The sequence below is a fragment of the Acromyrmex echinatior genome, chromosome 18, assembly GCF_024713525.1.
Source record: "Acromyrmex echinatior isolate Ae372 chromosome 18, ASM2471352v2, whole genome shotgun sequence".
NCBI lineage: Eukaryota > Metazoa > Arthropoda > Insecta > Hymenoptera > Formicidae > Acromyrmex > Acromyrmex echinatior.
In genome coordinates, this window is record NC_141869.1 from 6,059,727 (window position 1) to 6,074,171 (window position 14,445).

The 14,445-nt window shown below is 31.9% G+C and overlaps 1 protein-coding gene across 1 annotated transcript in view; it reads left to right on the top strand.

The window, feature by feature from the left end:
- The first annotated feature begins 346 nt into the window (after positions 1-346).
- Positions 347-14,445, top strand: part of LOC105144812 (uncharacterized) — a 43,793-nt gene continuing 29,694 nt past the window's right edge. Inside the window, exons 1-3 of the mRNA XM_011053984.2 lie at positions 347-861; positions 7,509-7,809; positions 11,310-11,404. Coding sequence (XP_011052286.2) covers positions 815-861; positions 7,509-7,809; positions 11,310-11,404 — 443 coding nt within the window. The 5' untranslated portion in view covers positions 347-814. The remainder of the gene's footprint in view (positions 862-7,508; positions 7,810-11,309; positions 11,405-14,445) is intronic.

The window sequence follows — 14,445 nt, forward strand, 5'->3', positions numbered from 1 at the left end:
GTCATTAATTCAATTCAGTTTGGTTCAAACCCGCTACAATGAAAAACACTACTAAATTTTCATATTTTTAGATCTTCGTATGCTTGTGCTTTTGGAGTACTAGATCTTTGAACTCTTAGCTTCGAAGTTTCAAAGTCCTTATATTTTTAGATTCTTAAGCTCTTAAGTACATAGATCTCCAATTCTGACATCCTTGAGCACTCAGCTCCAGCAAGCACTTAAAACTCTCAATTCTCACATTTACAAATCCTTTGTACTCTACAAGCTCGATGTGGCAAGCTGTCCAAAATCGTTTCTTCCAAATCCTAATCATATTTCCCATCTGGCGTTTTATGGAACGCCTTGTACACATAATTCGTGGTGCTCTCTTTTCCGTACTGGTGTCGTCGGAAGCAAGGAATCGGATAACATTCAAAAGCAAAATGGCACAGTGAGTTCGACCGAGGTACTCACTAAACTCGCTCGTTCGTTCACTCGCTCACTCTTGGTGGGGTAAACCACGAAGCGGGATGGTCTTGGGAGCGACTCGAGGGTATTTTCATCGCGGTAGTGCAACACGTGCACCCAATACTACCGGTGCACGCATTCGTCTCGATCACTCTCTGCCAGCTCACGCTACCAAATTTGTGGAGGTCAGCGGATGCATTCGATCTCCGAAAGATGTGATGAATCGCATTAGTGATCGTTTCCGTGCATTCTGTCGTTAACTTTTCACATCCGTGACGACCTGGACTTTTGTGCCTCATCATCGAAAAACATCAGCGAAATGTAGATAGCCGGATGACGCCAACATTATTATTCGCGAGATGGTAATATGGCGAACATCAAAGTGGCCGTACGCGTGAGACCGGTATCTGCTAGGTGAGTATATTTTTTTTGTTTTGATGAGATATTTTATCTTTTCACAAATATATAAATCGCCCGCTAAATAATAACTCAAGGGACATACCAAGTCAAGAGAAAGTCAAAATGATAATTTTTTTTGTTACAAAATTTGACTGTTTATTGCTGTTAAGAATCAAAATAAAGTCATTTTGGTTTTCTTGTTGACTTTTATATGCTTCTTGGGAAGTGCAAGCGTTGAAATTATTTGGAGAATAATTACAATATATCTAATAAATGTTATCTTTATATATCTGCTATTTCAGTTATATTTTCATATAAAGTGTGGTTCTATATTTCTATTGTATAATACACTATAAATAATAAGATTAAAACACGAGATGAGATTGTCATTTTAGAAGTCATTTTTAATTAAAAAAAATACATGTAATGCGATTTCCTGAGGATATTTTAAAGAAAATCTAGTTGAATAAAAGAATAATAAAATAATCACAGATATAATATCGATAACATAAATATCGATATGGTTTCTAGAAGAAATATATCTTGAACTGTGCGTGTTGTCAGTGGAACTGAAAATACTACTCGGTTTGTTTTACACTGAAATTATATATTGAGTTCTCTTCAGTTAATCGATTAAAAAAAATAATAAAAGATGTAACAACTTCCTATTTTGAAAATAAATTAATTTCAATGTAATGTAGTTTAATATGTTGATAATATCGGATAATTGGATTTTTTTGCAAACGCATTTAATAACAGAAAAAATCCAAACATATATGTTTAAAATTATTAAATAAACAGAACAAATTGCATATTCTCTTCTTTTATGCTTTTATGAAGTTCAAAGTATACCAATGTGGGTCAAGGCTTACCTACTGCTTTTTTCATTACCCTTTTCTTGCATTTGCATATAATGTTGGTATATAATGTTTTAAGAAGATGAAGATTAATAGCTATTTTCAAGCATCACCATTACAAATTATTACAATAATAATGCATAGTAAATTATTAATTAAACGAAAAAATTAAGTTGTTCGAATAATAAGAATATCAAAGTAATGCTACTTGGACTTTTTCCCAGCAGGTACCTAATATCTAGTGAAGGTTAAGATTTATGATTGCATTTTGAAAAATAACCATCTCAATTTGTTTTACGCTTCAGACTTCGTAGAATTGTAAATTAAAATAGAAATTGAGACACGAGAGGATTGAAACATTTAAATGTTTTTTTTCCAGATTTTCCCATTTCATGATCTCAAATCTTTTATTATAAAATCTTTAATAAAAAAAATATAGATATGATAGGCTCTTTGAACAATTTAGATATCAGGCCCTTGAGACTATACAAAATTTGATTTATGCATCAAGAAATTTTTACATCTTCGAATTCTCAATTTACGTACTGGTGCACGGCCTCAGTCGGTGCAAACACTTATGAACTCGTTTCTATACTTAGCCTACTAGGGTCGCAGCAAAAAGAGAGAGACGAGCGCGTGCGTTCGTCCGCGAGCAGTAAAGACGACCGAAGCGAAGTCACCGGAAGCGCAGACAAAAGTAATTGAGCGTCGAGAACTTGAGGATCTTCTACGAAGGTTTCTGTCGCAAGTTATTGCGCGTTTATTCGCGTTACAAATCGTAATTAAAGCGTGATTCATTGCGCCGATGTACCCCGTCGCGCTGCATTAGATGAATAATTTAGGAGTGTTAATTGTAGATACCTTCTTTGTATCTCAAGACATTTAGTTGATTCTTAAATATTTTCATAATGTTCTTTATTTACACGCAAATCTTAAATTATCTTTTACGAAAGAACGCCAACTATGCACGAATAATGTAAATAATAATTTTAATAAAGTTTAATTTCTCGAAAAGTTGTTTTGAAATTTTCTAAATCTATCCTTCCATACAAGTGCATGAATCGAATGCAATCGGAATTTAAATTTCAACCGCGGGTGTATTTAAAGGTGTAAAGTGGAGTTTCTCTCACGAAATTCGTTTGTAGCAGGAAATGAATGATTTTGCATGCCGAAGCCTATTATACGTGGTCATGCAAGGAGTGTTTTAAGTTTCGTTGAATTTTATTCATCTAGATATATACACACATATATATATATAGTTTATTTTTTACATGATATATTGCTCGAGTTAATTTTGAGATTGTAGACAAAATCTTCCTTGTGTGTCCGGACGTTGAAAGAAAGATGAAAAGATTTTTTAAAATTAACAGATTATTTGAAGACTTAAATCTTTAATTCTCTAAATTCTTAGATCATAAAATTTTTATATTCTTGGATCTTTTAGATGTGTATTACACGCAATCTCTATATATTTTTAAAGAGAGATCTCCCTTTAATTAAAATTACGTGTTTTAATGTAAAAGAGAATAAGGAGTCAGTTCATAATTAATAATAAGATCCACTTTGAATATGAGACCGAATTTAATTTTGAAACCGAATCTCGCAAATTGTATGCTTACTTCAGTTACCTCACTCTTGCACTGAAGCCTGAACGCCTCAATTTTCTTCGTGGATAAAGAGACGTACTCACTATTTCTCTCGACTAGTCGAGGTCGCTTAATGATTCCGAGAGCGTGTTCAACGCCGAAAATACTTCCATTGACTTAGCGTGGGGTGCGACCGTATGGAATATTGAGAGCGGGACTACGACTTTGTGACGGAGCGCAGAGCGACCTTAGCTTGACAGCTGGCGCATCCGTTTCGTTTATAGTTGCCTCTGCTTGACAGGTATGCGAGAATCGTCTTAACGCGTTAGCATTGTTATTTTCGGCCTATAGCGCCGTGAAATGCGAGAATCGAGAGGGATATGCGTATTTTTTTTTACATCAGTATATGCGTCGGCCAATGCAAGCGCAATGGAGATGGCAAGTCTCAAAAGTATTCCGTAATTCATATAAATCCGTTGAATGTATGTAACAATGATTTATATACTTCTTAAAAGAGCGGTTTATTGATAATGCAGAAATTTTTTTCTCATTTTTATTTTTAATGAGGAAGGTAAATGTATTTTTATTTTTTTTGAAAATTTAAATTTTAAAAGCTTAAATCCACGAATCCAAAAGTATAAAACAGAAAATTCTAAATGCAAAATCTAGGAGTCTAGGAATAAAGATTAAAATGTTTAAGAAATTTAGAATTTAAAAATTTATGAATTCAAATTGTTTTTGTTTCTATTTACAAATTTATTAATTATGGAGAAGAAAAGAAAAATCACTTGAAAAGAAAATTATAATTGAGGCTTAGCAAAAATAATTTTTTGAGGGCTTTTTATGTTCATTTAGTTTGCCAACGACCTCGTTGAAAGCAATCTGTTTCTAGCAAGCTACTCTAAAGTGATTAAAGTGCGAAGACAATAAACAGAGCTGAGATGATTCAATAATCGCCCTTACAGTACCATAAATCCCATAAAAATCTATTTTGCGTATTTTAAAATCTTCTGGATTGAGCCTTATTTTGTCATTAATTTTATGAATTTATAATGTCTTCTTTATATTTCGTTTTTATATTATTTAATATAGAAACTCCTGATATTTTCACCAAATATTTCATTATAAAAAATCCATTTTTATTTCAATTTTTAACGTTATATTAAAGATAACATTGATATTAAATGCATTAATATCAATAAAAAAATGACAGTGCGCATGATAAAAAATGTAAAAAAAAAAACAGATAATCACAATCAACAATATTCATAATGCTCAGTATCATTCGTGTGTTGCATAACAGGGTTGCCACAGAAAATGAATTTTGAAATTCCCTGAATTTTCCAAGTTTCCCAGATAAAAATGGAAAACTTTCCACGAGTAATATAAAATATGTATTAGGTGTTGGAATTAATTCGTAGCGTTTTTAATGAAAGAATGTTATTTATTTCACATGAGCATTAAAAAATACATTAATGAAAGTACTTCCCATCACTTGTAAAACGCTACGAATTAATTCCAACACCTAATAAATTTTTACATTTCGACTCAAGGTTTGTAGGAAAGCTAGTCTATATTATTAAAAACAATAGAAAAAAGCTTAGTAGTATATACAATTTTGGGTGCAAATTCAAGCCAGCAAAAAATAAATTAGTTTTTGAAAAAAGGAATGTAGTTATGATGAAAAAGAGGAATCAAATGAAAATATTAATTTTAATATAATAAAATATAAATTTTAATTATTTTATTAAAATCGTTTAAAGTTTGTGTGAATGTAAACGTATTTGAATATAAACGTCAGATATAATATTTAAAAAATTATAACAATTACTTGGAATAGAAGCAGTTTCAGGGAATTGTGAGCGAAATTCTAGACTTTTTTACATTTTCCCTTGACTTCTCGGTTTTCCAGATTTGTGGCAATCCTGATACATCTCCTTTCATTTCAAAATATGTCTTTTTAAAATTTAGTTTTTTTTTAAAGATACACAGATGAATTGTTTCTTGTCTCTATAACATATTAGTAAGAATTTTGTAACTACACAATGCGAGACGTAGCTTGAAATCGAAACGGAGCGTCCAATATTAGGACAAGAACGTGTCTAACAGGATCACGAAATCCTATTACAGAGTTAAAGCACCGCAATGTTCACCTTCGCGTATATATTACATGCACCGAGGATATCGCGTACATAACGCGGTCCTATCCTGACATGCAAAATGCAGTGTCACACGACACTGACTGACCCGAAAACGCGACCGCCTATGAACCTCACGATGTAAACCTTGATGTCCCCGAGACTTGTTGCATGTCTTCGGAACAGAAGACATTCTTTGAATCTATGAATGTATCTTTTCTAGCAAAGATCCATCTTTAGATCTTTATGGTTTCTCAATGTTTATTTTTTTCATCTAGGATGTATATATTACACGCGTATATGTATATATTTATGTATAATATATGTAAATTTTTCACAGAAAGTATAAATTTTCAATTCTAATCATTTTTTGCAAAGACTATATATTTGATACATCCTTCAATTCCTTGACTGTTTCCTAAACCTTTCAATATTAATTTTACATTCCAAAGTCGTGCAGTGTTTTCTTTAAATAATAATAAAATATTTTCATAATAATTATAATAATTATAATAAGAATAATAATTATATTATAATCACCGTAATAAGATTCCTTCTAATAAAATAACTTAAACGATAATAAATTAATTAATTTAGGGCATTTAGGAATCCGCACTGTAATGATGTCGCGTTTAAATCACTGGACGAACTTCAGTATACTTGAATGTATTTAACATTATTGAGTACAAATATGTTTTGGCTAAATTCTAGCCTTCTTCAACTTGACAATAGAAACGTTTACACACGTGGAAAACTGACTGGCCTGTTCCAGTTTAACATGACTCGCAATCGATAAGATCGTTGTTTAGCAATTTATATCATCGATATTTCTATATTATTCGTTATAGTGGATTTTTATAATTTTGTCTGGAATTTCTGCATACGTGCTTCCTGAGATCTCGATCTCCATGCGACCATCCAACGTATTAATTGGTCATGGATAATAACTAGAAGATAACCAAAAGTTTTCCACGTAAACGTTTCTATTATCAACGATGTCAAGTTGAAGAAGGCTAGAATTTAGTTGAAACTTTACTTGTACTCAATAATGTTAAATACATTCAAATATATTGAGGTTCGTCCAGTGATTTAAGCGCACCGACTATAGCGCGGATTCCTAAAAATGCCCTAAATTAATTTATTTATTAAATAATTATATTCTTCATTATTATTGCAGAATTATTGACATTACATCATTACAAAAACAAAACTCGGATTCTCAAATGTATTTATAATTAAATCGCTTATAAGTTTCTGTGCAAATTTATTAGGTTGGTATGTAGCTAACAATATTATATTGTACCTGTTGCGAAAGTGTTACATGTGTCACAATTATAAATTAACAAAATATTGTTGCGTAAAGCAGATAATTTTTTTATAAAACAGTCGGCTGGTTGCGCGGAATGCTTCGAGAAAATCGGGCAAAGCCCTCTATAGAATAACAAGGGGGATGCATACCCCCGTGAACGCCACGCACGGTCGTATGCATCACCGCTGCTGTCGCTGTCGTTGCCGCCACCGCTTTTCGATGAATCGATTCCGATCCACGAAGCATGAAAAAATGTGCTTGATAAAAAAGGATGAATAAAAAAAAGAATAGGTACGAGAGAGCGAAGTATGTACATACATGCAGACGAGGAAGGCAGAAAAACGATGCCGGCTTCGAAAATGTTGGCAAAGCTGCTTGCAGTGCATGGATGAGTTTATTGACTCGCCCTCGCAAGTATTTTCGGCAATATCACTCGGTTATTTCTCGTTTGATCGTTAGATCGATCGATTTTACGAAATCTTTATAAAATAAATTTTGATAACATTTTTAAAGCTACTACATTATGTTTCGTTTGATCATTTTCATTTACATCCACAAGAAAATAAAGATCAGAAATCTATAAAAATTTCAAGCTTTTCGAAAGCATTTTAAATTCTTAAATTTTGAAATATTTACTCTCAGATTCTTAAATCCTTTTTTATACTTTCTGATTACTGAATTTTTGGACTTTTTCATGTTGTAATTTTTTAGACTTATGTATATAGATTTCTGAATTCTAAGTGCATTACTAATATATATTTTTTATGTGCAGGGAATTAAATTTAACTGGGTCTGCAGTGGTAGTCCGTGCAGAATCGAATGAGATTTCCTTGACGAATTTAAAGGTATCGTCGAGCAAGGTTGGGGACAGTCGCGAAAGAACTCGGAGATATGATTTCGACTACTGCTTCGATTCGTCGGATCCTGAAGCGAAGAATTACGCCACTCAAGCGACGATCTATGAGACACTCGGCCAGTCCATCTTGGATGCCATGTTCTCTGGATACAATTCTTGCTTGATTGCTTACGGACAGAGTGCATCAGGCAAAACCTACACCATGATGGGCACGAAGGTGTATAGTTATGCCGTATTTTATTACAATAATATAATAATAATAAAATTATATTATAATTATAATTTTCAGCTCATTATTTGAACATGAATTATCGTGGAAATTTCATTTTGACATTTTTATTTACATAAATATAATATAAACTGCTTACATGCTATATTAATATAATTTTTAACATTCTTATTAGTTTGAAACTTTAAATAAATTTATTATATACATATATACATAAATTTATTTGACGTAGATTCTCTCATAATAGGACGTATGAATAATTGAGTGTTTTGAACATAACTTATTTTGACTTTGTAATGAGACATGATATGAAACATAAATATGTGCATTAAACAATAATTTATAAATGTATATTATATAAACTATTATAAAATATTATATTGCATACTTAACAAAATATTAATAATATCAATATTAATAATATCAATTTTATTAATAATATTAATAATATTTTGTGTTTTCACATCGTGTCTAATTAAATAATCGATCAGAAAATGTAATTATTAACAGTAGACACTTGTAATTTTATCAGAAAGAAATAAGAAAAGTTTCAAGTCATTATATTATACTAACAAAATTAGCTACATCAAAATAAATTATATCAATAAGTTATTGATTTCTATGTAAAGTATCTCCAAGTTTTATTCAATAATTTTATTCACAGAAATAAGGAAAAAATTGCATTTGCGATTCAAAGCATGTCCTCACTGCCCGCTAAAACACATTTTGCATTTTATGTCTATTTTATCAATGTTATTTTTGTGCAGTGGCATTGCAGAACTCTTTTGCCGTCTGAATAAACCGGTGATGATGTATTTACGGGTCAACGTGCAATGTGCAAATTGTTTCGATTTATCTCGTAATAAATCTGATTGGCACTTTATTTTCATTTTTGTGGGGCATAATAGACCTCCTCCATACATCGTCGACCTGTGCCCCGTTTCGTCGATACGCCGGCGGTATTATTTTCACAAGCAAAGCGCATACTGTGCACGCGCGAGTCGAGAATTACTTTGATTTATCTCGCGTTTTATTAATATATCGCGAAATGTTATTTTTTTTTTATTTTCCGCGCACAATGCGGTAGAGCGGGCGCAATCTATTTGCTTTTATTTCAGTCAGACAGCGTTCCGTTGTCATCAGCGTTGTACCCGCTGACGTTTTCGCAATATCCACGAAAATATTCGTGCATACATGGATCTAAAAGTTTCGACTCGCAGATCCAACAAGGAATTAATTAATTTCACCGAAAAACTTTATTATCTTCTTAACTTTTTATGAAGATCAAATAGATAATAACTGATTCAATTCCTTTGGAAATATATTCTTTTCTTCAGCGATTCGAAATACTTTTATCTGCATTTTACAATCATAAATCTGCAAAATAAAGTTTTTAATGAGGCTGTACTGATACGTTGAAAATATCGATGATAAAATGCTATTGGCTCATTATATTATTGGCAAATATCTGTTTAATTAACAAGCTGTTAATTACTATATTTTCCACAATTCTGATTTTATTAAACATGCGCGAATTGAGCATTGTGCGTAGAGTACCATATCGAAATGTCAATATCAAGTTTTTAAAACATAAAAATTGACAAACATTTAAAATAATATTTAATGAAATTGAGCTGTTTTACTGCTTGACTAAATTAAAAGCTTCCTGTAGGTTCAATTTTTCATACCATGGTTAACAGATTTTACATTTTCATGAATATTTTAGTTACGATTATATAACAAACAAATTTTTTTTTATTCTCTCAAATTTCTCATAACCGATATAAGAGATTGATATTTGAATAAAAATATTGTTCTAATTTATTTATATTATTTATACACAATTTGTACTTACTTTAATATTTACTTTAATACATTTTCACTTTTTCTTAATAATTAATATACTTTTATACACTACTGTTATTGTTCTATCATTAAAATTTTAAATAATTAAAAATTATTCATTTCAGAATACTGTTCTCTATCTTTACATTTCTAAACTTCGACCTCTCATAAAGTTTTTATCTTTCAGTAGTAATCTTTTCCTGAGAACATGCCAAATGTAAAAAAATAGCTTGAAATATCGAATCGTTTCAAATGCAATAAAACTCATTATCACATCTGCACTAACACAATAATTATTATATTAATTTAAAATCTCACTTATCTTACTATTGTATTGGCAAACAAAATAAAATCGGCGGGATAAATTTTCCAAAAAATATTTAGTTTCCATCAACTCAAACGCTCTGGTATAACATCCTCGCAAAACTAGATTTTTTGCATTCTGCATAAACTGAATGCATATTTGAAGTTCAAACAGTATCGATCTGATTATCCGTCGTTTTCCTTTTCCCACTCTGTATATCTTCTTCTCCGTAGCAATCACATTCGCGAAATTATTATATCGCATTGCTTTAATTGGCCGACAAGAGAGAAAGAGACTCGTTGCCGGATCGAATCGACGTTCCATTTCTCGAAAATTTCAAACAGTAAATTGAAACTGTTTTTGCGGAATGGCGTTTAATTAAATTGTATGGCGACTTCCGCAGGCGTATTCGCGCGCGTTTGGGAGATGCATCTGGGTGAGAGGGGATGCATGGTATGAGGGTGAAAAGGTGGGTGGCGGAAAACGAGGGTGGGTGAGCAGACTTTTAAAAGCGCAGCACGTGTTGTGGCTGTACAGCATACTCGTTTGTCGGATTTCAATTATGAAAGGACGCTTCGAGCGCTGGTTAATAATGCATCAAATTTCGAAATTGACAAGACCCCCCTCGTTAAGGTACCACGCGTTGTTTCCGGTCTGAATAGATTTTATTGACTGAACCTTCATTCTTTCCACAGAACAAATTCTCTCGTTTTGTTTCGGCCGTTTGATATCTATGCAGAGAAATGATCGATTGAGATAAACTGTAGCTAATCTAGAAATATTATAATATTCTGGATAAATCTTGTCTTAAATAAAATATTTATTGTTCTATCATATCATATTTTATGTATCATCTTATGTATTATCTTTAGATAATATATCTATATAACAATATTATATTTCTATAACGATAAAAATTATAATTAAATAACGAATATTAAATTCAAATGTTTTCTTCATTTTGAAATTTGCGATAATTTCATCATTATATATAGGATAACTATGCTATACAATATAGTTTACTATTCCACTATACGTATGTATCACGAAATAACCACTAAGTCTTTTACACGTCCTACAGTAATGTAAAATTTATGTAGACTTTAATTTATAGCGTTACTTATTATAGTGACAAATCGATTCAATTCACAATAATTTCATTAATATTAACAGTAAGAAACTGAAATCGTAACACAATACTAATATAATATAAAGACATGTAACAGAATAATTGCGGGAAAATTACCCCCACTCCTTTTATTTTTTCTGACTTCTGCGGGTGTAAATCCCAACGCGGCGTATTTGCCGGAGTTACCCTAATCCGTTTTTATTTTTGCAGGAGGACCCAGGACTGATTCCACGACTCTGTGAAGGAATTTTCTCAAAGATCGAACAGGAGAGTGAGCATGAGAGGATTTATCGAGTGACAGTTAGGTAAATATATTTTTTTTATCTGACAAAAACTTTTTAAACTACTCCGAAAATAAACACGCGAAGTTTTTTAAATCCTGATTTTGAAAGTAGATTTCCCATTTTAATTAACCTCTTGTTATTCGCACAAAAAAGAAATAAAATATAATCGCTTAACGATTCAATTTAATGCCCGCAAATTGTTGTTATTCTAAACAAACGTATCAGAAAATAAAATAATACATCTTTGATTATTTTAATAATCATTAAAAATAAATTAGTACCAATAGATAATATATTTCTTCATTATTACGAAGAAAATTGTAATAATCCTCGATATCCTGATACTGTGGTTAACGCGATAAGAACGAAAATTGCGAGCTATCGATAGAAAACTTTCCGATCGCCACTTAAGATGCTCGAAGTACTCCGATACTTTGTACTAAGTATTCCGAAAGATACTTGCGAATCGCGTTGCACGTGCCTTTCCTTTCGCCACTGGAATTTTGCCGCATCTTACCACAGCTCACAGTTTCGATAAAATCTGCTTGTATCCTTTATTTTCCCTATCACCGGCGCTGCGCGCCAGATTTTCCTTGCAAATATATTAATCTTTTTGCAAGAATCAATTTCTTTATGAACTTCTTCATTTTTCGATTTGTCAAATTTTAAATTACCAATTGCATATATATTATTTATATGTATATGCAATATACAATATATTTTATACAAAAAAATTTAATTAAATATTTCAATATCATCGACAAACATTTTTCGACAGAAATAATTTTCAAAACACACATCATAATTTCAATCCCGTGATTATGATTTGGAAAAAAAAAATGTATAAAATTGATTCGTGTAGCTTGTTCTCTTTAATTGAATATAGAATTATATGTTCATATGTTAATGACTGAAACGATATACATATAATACTTTATCTATATATAATATGATAAGAGATATAATTAACGACAACAACAGTATAATGTTGTTGTCGGTGATTAACATTTATGCTAGATACAATATTGTCGTTATTAGCATATATTTGCAGAATAGTGTATCAATTTAATCACGCTGCAAGGCGAACAGATAGCCTTCGGAATGCCGATAACGTGACCGCCTTGATAACTGTGGGAAAATCAACACCCTCACGTGGGGCCCTTTGCTCGCAAACACCACACGAATACACGTACACGAAATGTGGATACAGAATGATCGAAAAGTCACGAAACTAAAATATATACGTAGTATGATAGTTATTCATTAAAAAAGTGCGTAAAAATTATTATTAACTGTTATTACGATATGTTGTCAAATATATCAAATCAAATGTAATTTAAATATCTCAATATATATATAATATTTTTTAACAGAATATATAAAGATCTCTATTCACATTACCTCTCATAAAACTAGCAGTATTAAAATATGTTGCTATATTCAACAATCGCGACAACTGTAACAATGGAATATTTGATTGCGTGATATATGTGTGTGACACAGGATTGGAAAGCTTCACTTTACAAATTACTTATAAAGTACTCTTTATTACAGAAATTAAGTACAATAAGTTAATTCGGATATTTTATTTTTTATATTAAATTTTATCATTATTTGCTCCAATTTTGTAGTAATTTTTGTACTCAATTTCTATAACAAACATATATAAGATAACCTAAAAAGTAATTTATGTGTAAGTAATTTTCCCAATCTTGATATAACAATATAACATATTCATATATGTTTAATATTGAAGTATGTTATTAGGTGTTGGAATTAATTCGTAGCGTTTTACAAGTGATGGGAAGTACTTTCATTAATGTATTTTTTAATGCTCATGTGAAATAAATAACATTCTTTCATTAAAAAACGCTACGAATTAATTCCAACACCTAATAAAATTACCGTAATAACTATAGATTGTATATACATAAATTTTCGATCATTCTGCATGTCGACCATCAATACTAGCAAAACCATTGATGGCTTCGGTCAAGGCCCGTCAATCGGTGCACTTTTTATCTATTACCATCGATAACTTCAAGTTCATTCCTTTCGTGTCGGCGATTACGACGTCGTTTCGCGCCTAATCGCTATCGCGAATTGCTCCAACACTAGCAAGAATCCTCCCCACAAGTGTAACAATGACAAATTGATACTGCATCGAAACTCTGCGCTGCATGGATCGCAAAAGTCGTTTCGCCGATCTATCGCCGTCGGCATGCGGATTTACTATTTATTCCGCTTTAATCGCTTTTACATCGTTGTCCCGTGTATCGAAATAGTCCGCACTTGCGGGAACAAATCGCTCGCGATAATTGCCAATCGGCAAAAAAATCCGCCGAGACGCAGTGTATCGAAGTTCGTGACGCGAATAAATGGATAGTCCGACTTCGCGTATTTTTGGCAGTCGTTAAACGCGACGCTAGATGAAATCGAGGATTAGTTCGGGAAAAGCTGTAACTGCGTTGGCATAAATTCAATTCCGCAATCATTGATCGTGTTGTGAGCGTATCGAAAAGACAAACTTTGCGACAAGTTGTAGCACGAAGCTTTCGAGTTTTTCGGATGCATGCTCGTTGAATTCAATGAGTTGAACGCCGTAAAATTAATTAGGAAAGAGTTTGAAATTCAAGTATCGGTATTTTAGATTCAAACATTAGAAAATTCAAAAATTTCAGGTTCTCTTTGATGTTCTAAATATGGTGTTCTAAATATTGTAATATTTAATATTATAATATTTTAAAAAACTGTCCTAAAAATTCCTACATTATATATGATTGATAAAAAATGTAAAGATAAACATCCAAAAATAGAGACGCGTACAACGTGTCAGTCAATTATTTATAATTTCTAAGTAATAATAATCGCAATCTTATAGTAAATCTTCTTTCGATGACTCAAGAAAATTTAGGAAGGAAAATACCGTGAGTTAAGTGAAGGGTTGCGATGGGCGATGGTGGAAGGGAGAGACGATAAGCGAGCTTACGAGTCGCGAGGTTTGCAAGCGCGGTCTGTTGGCCTGGATGTGTCTTGCAAGCTCAGTGCCCCGTGACTCGCAA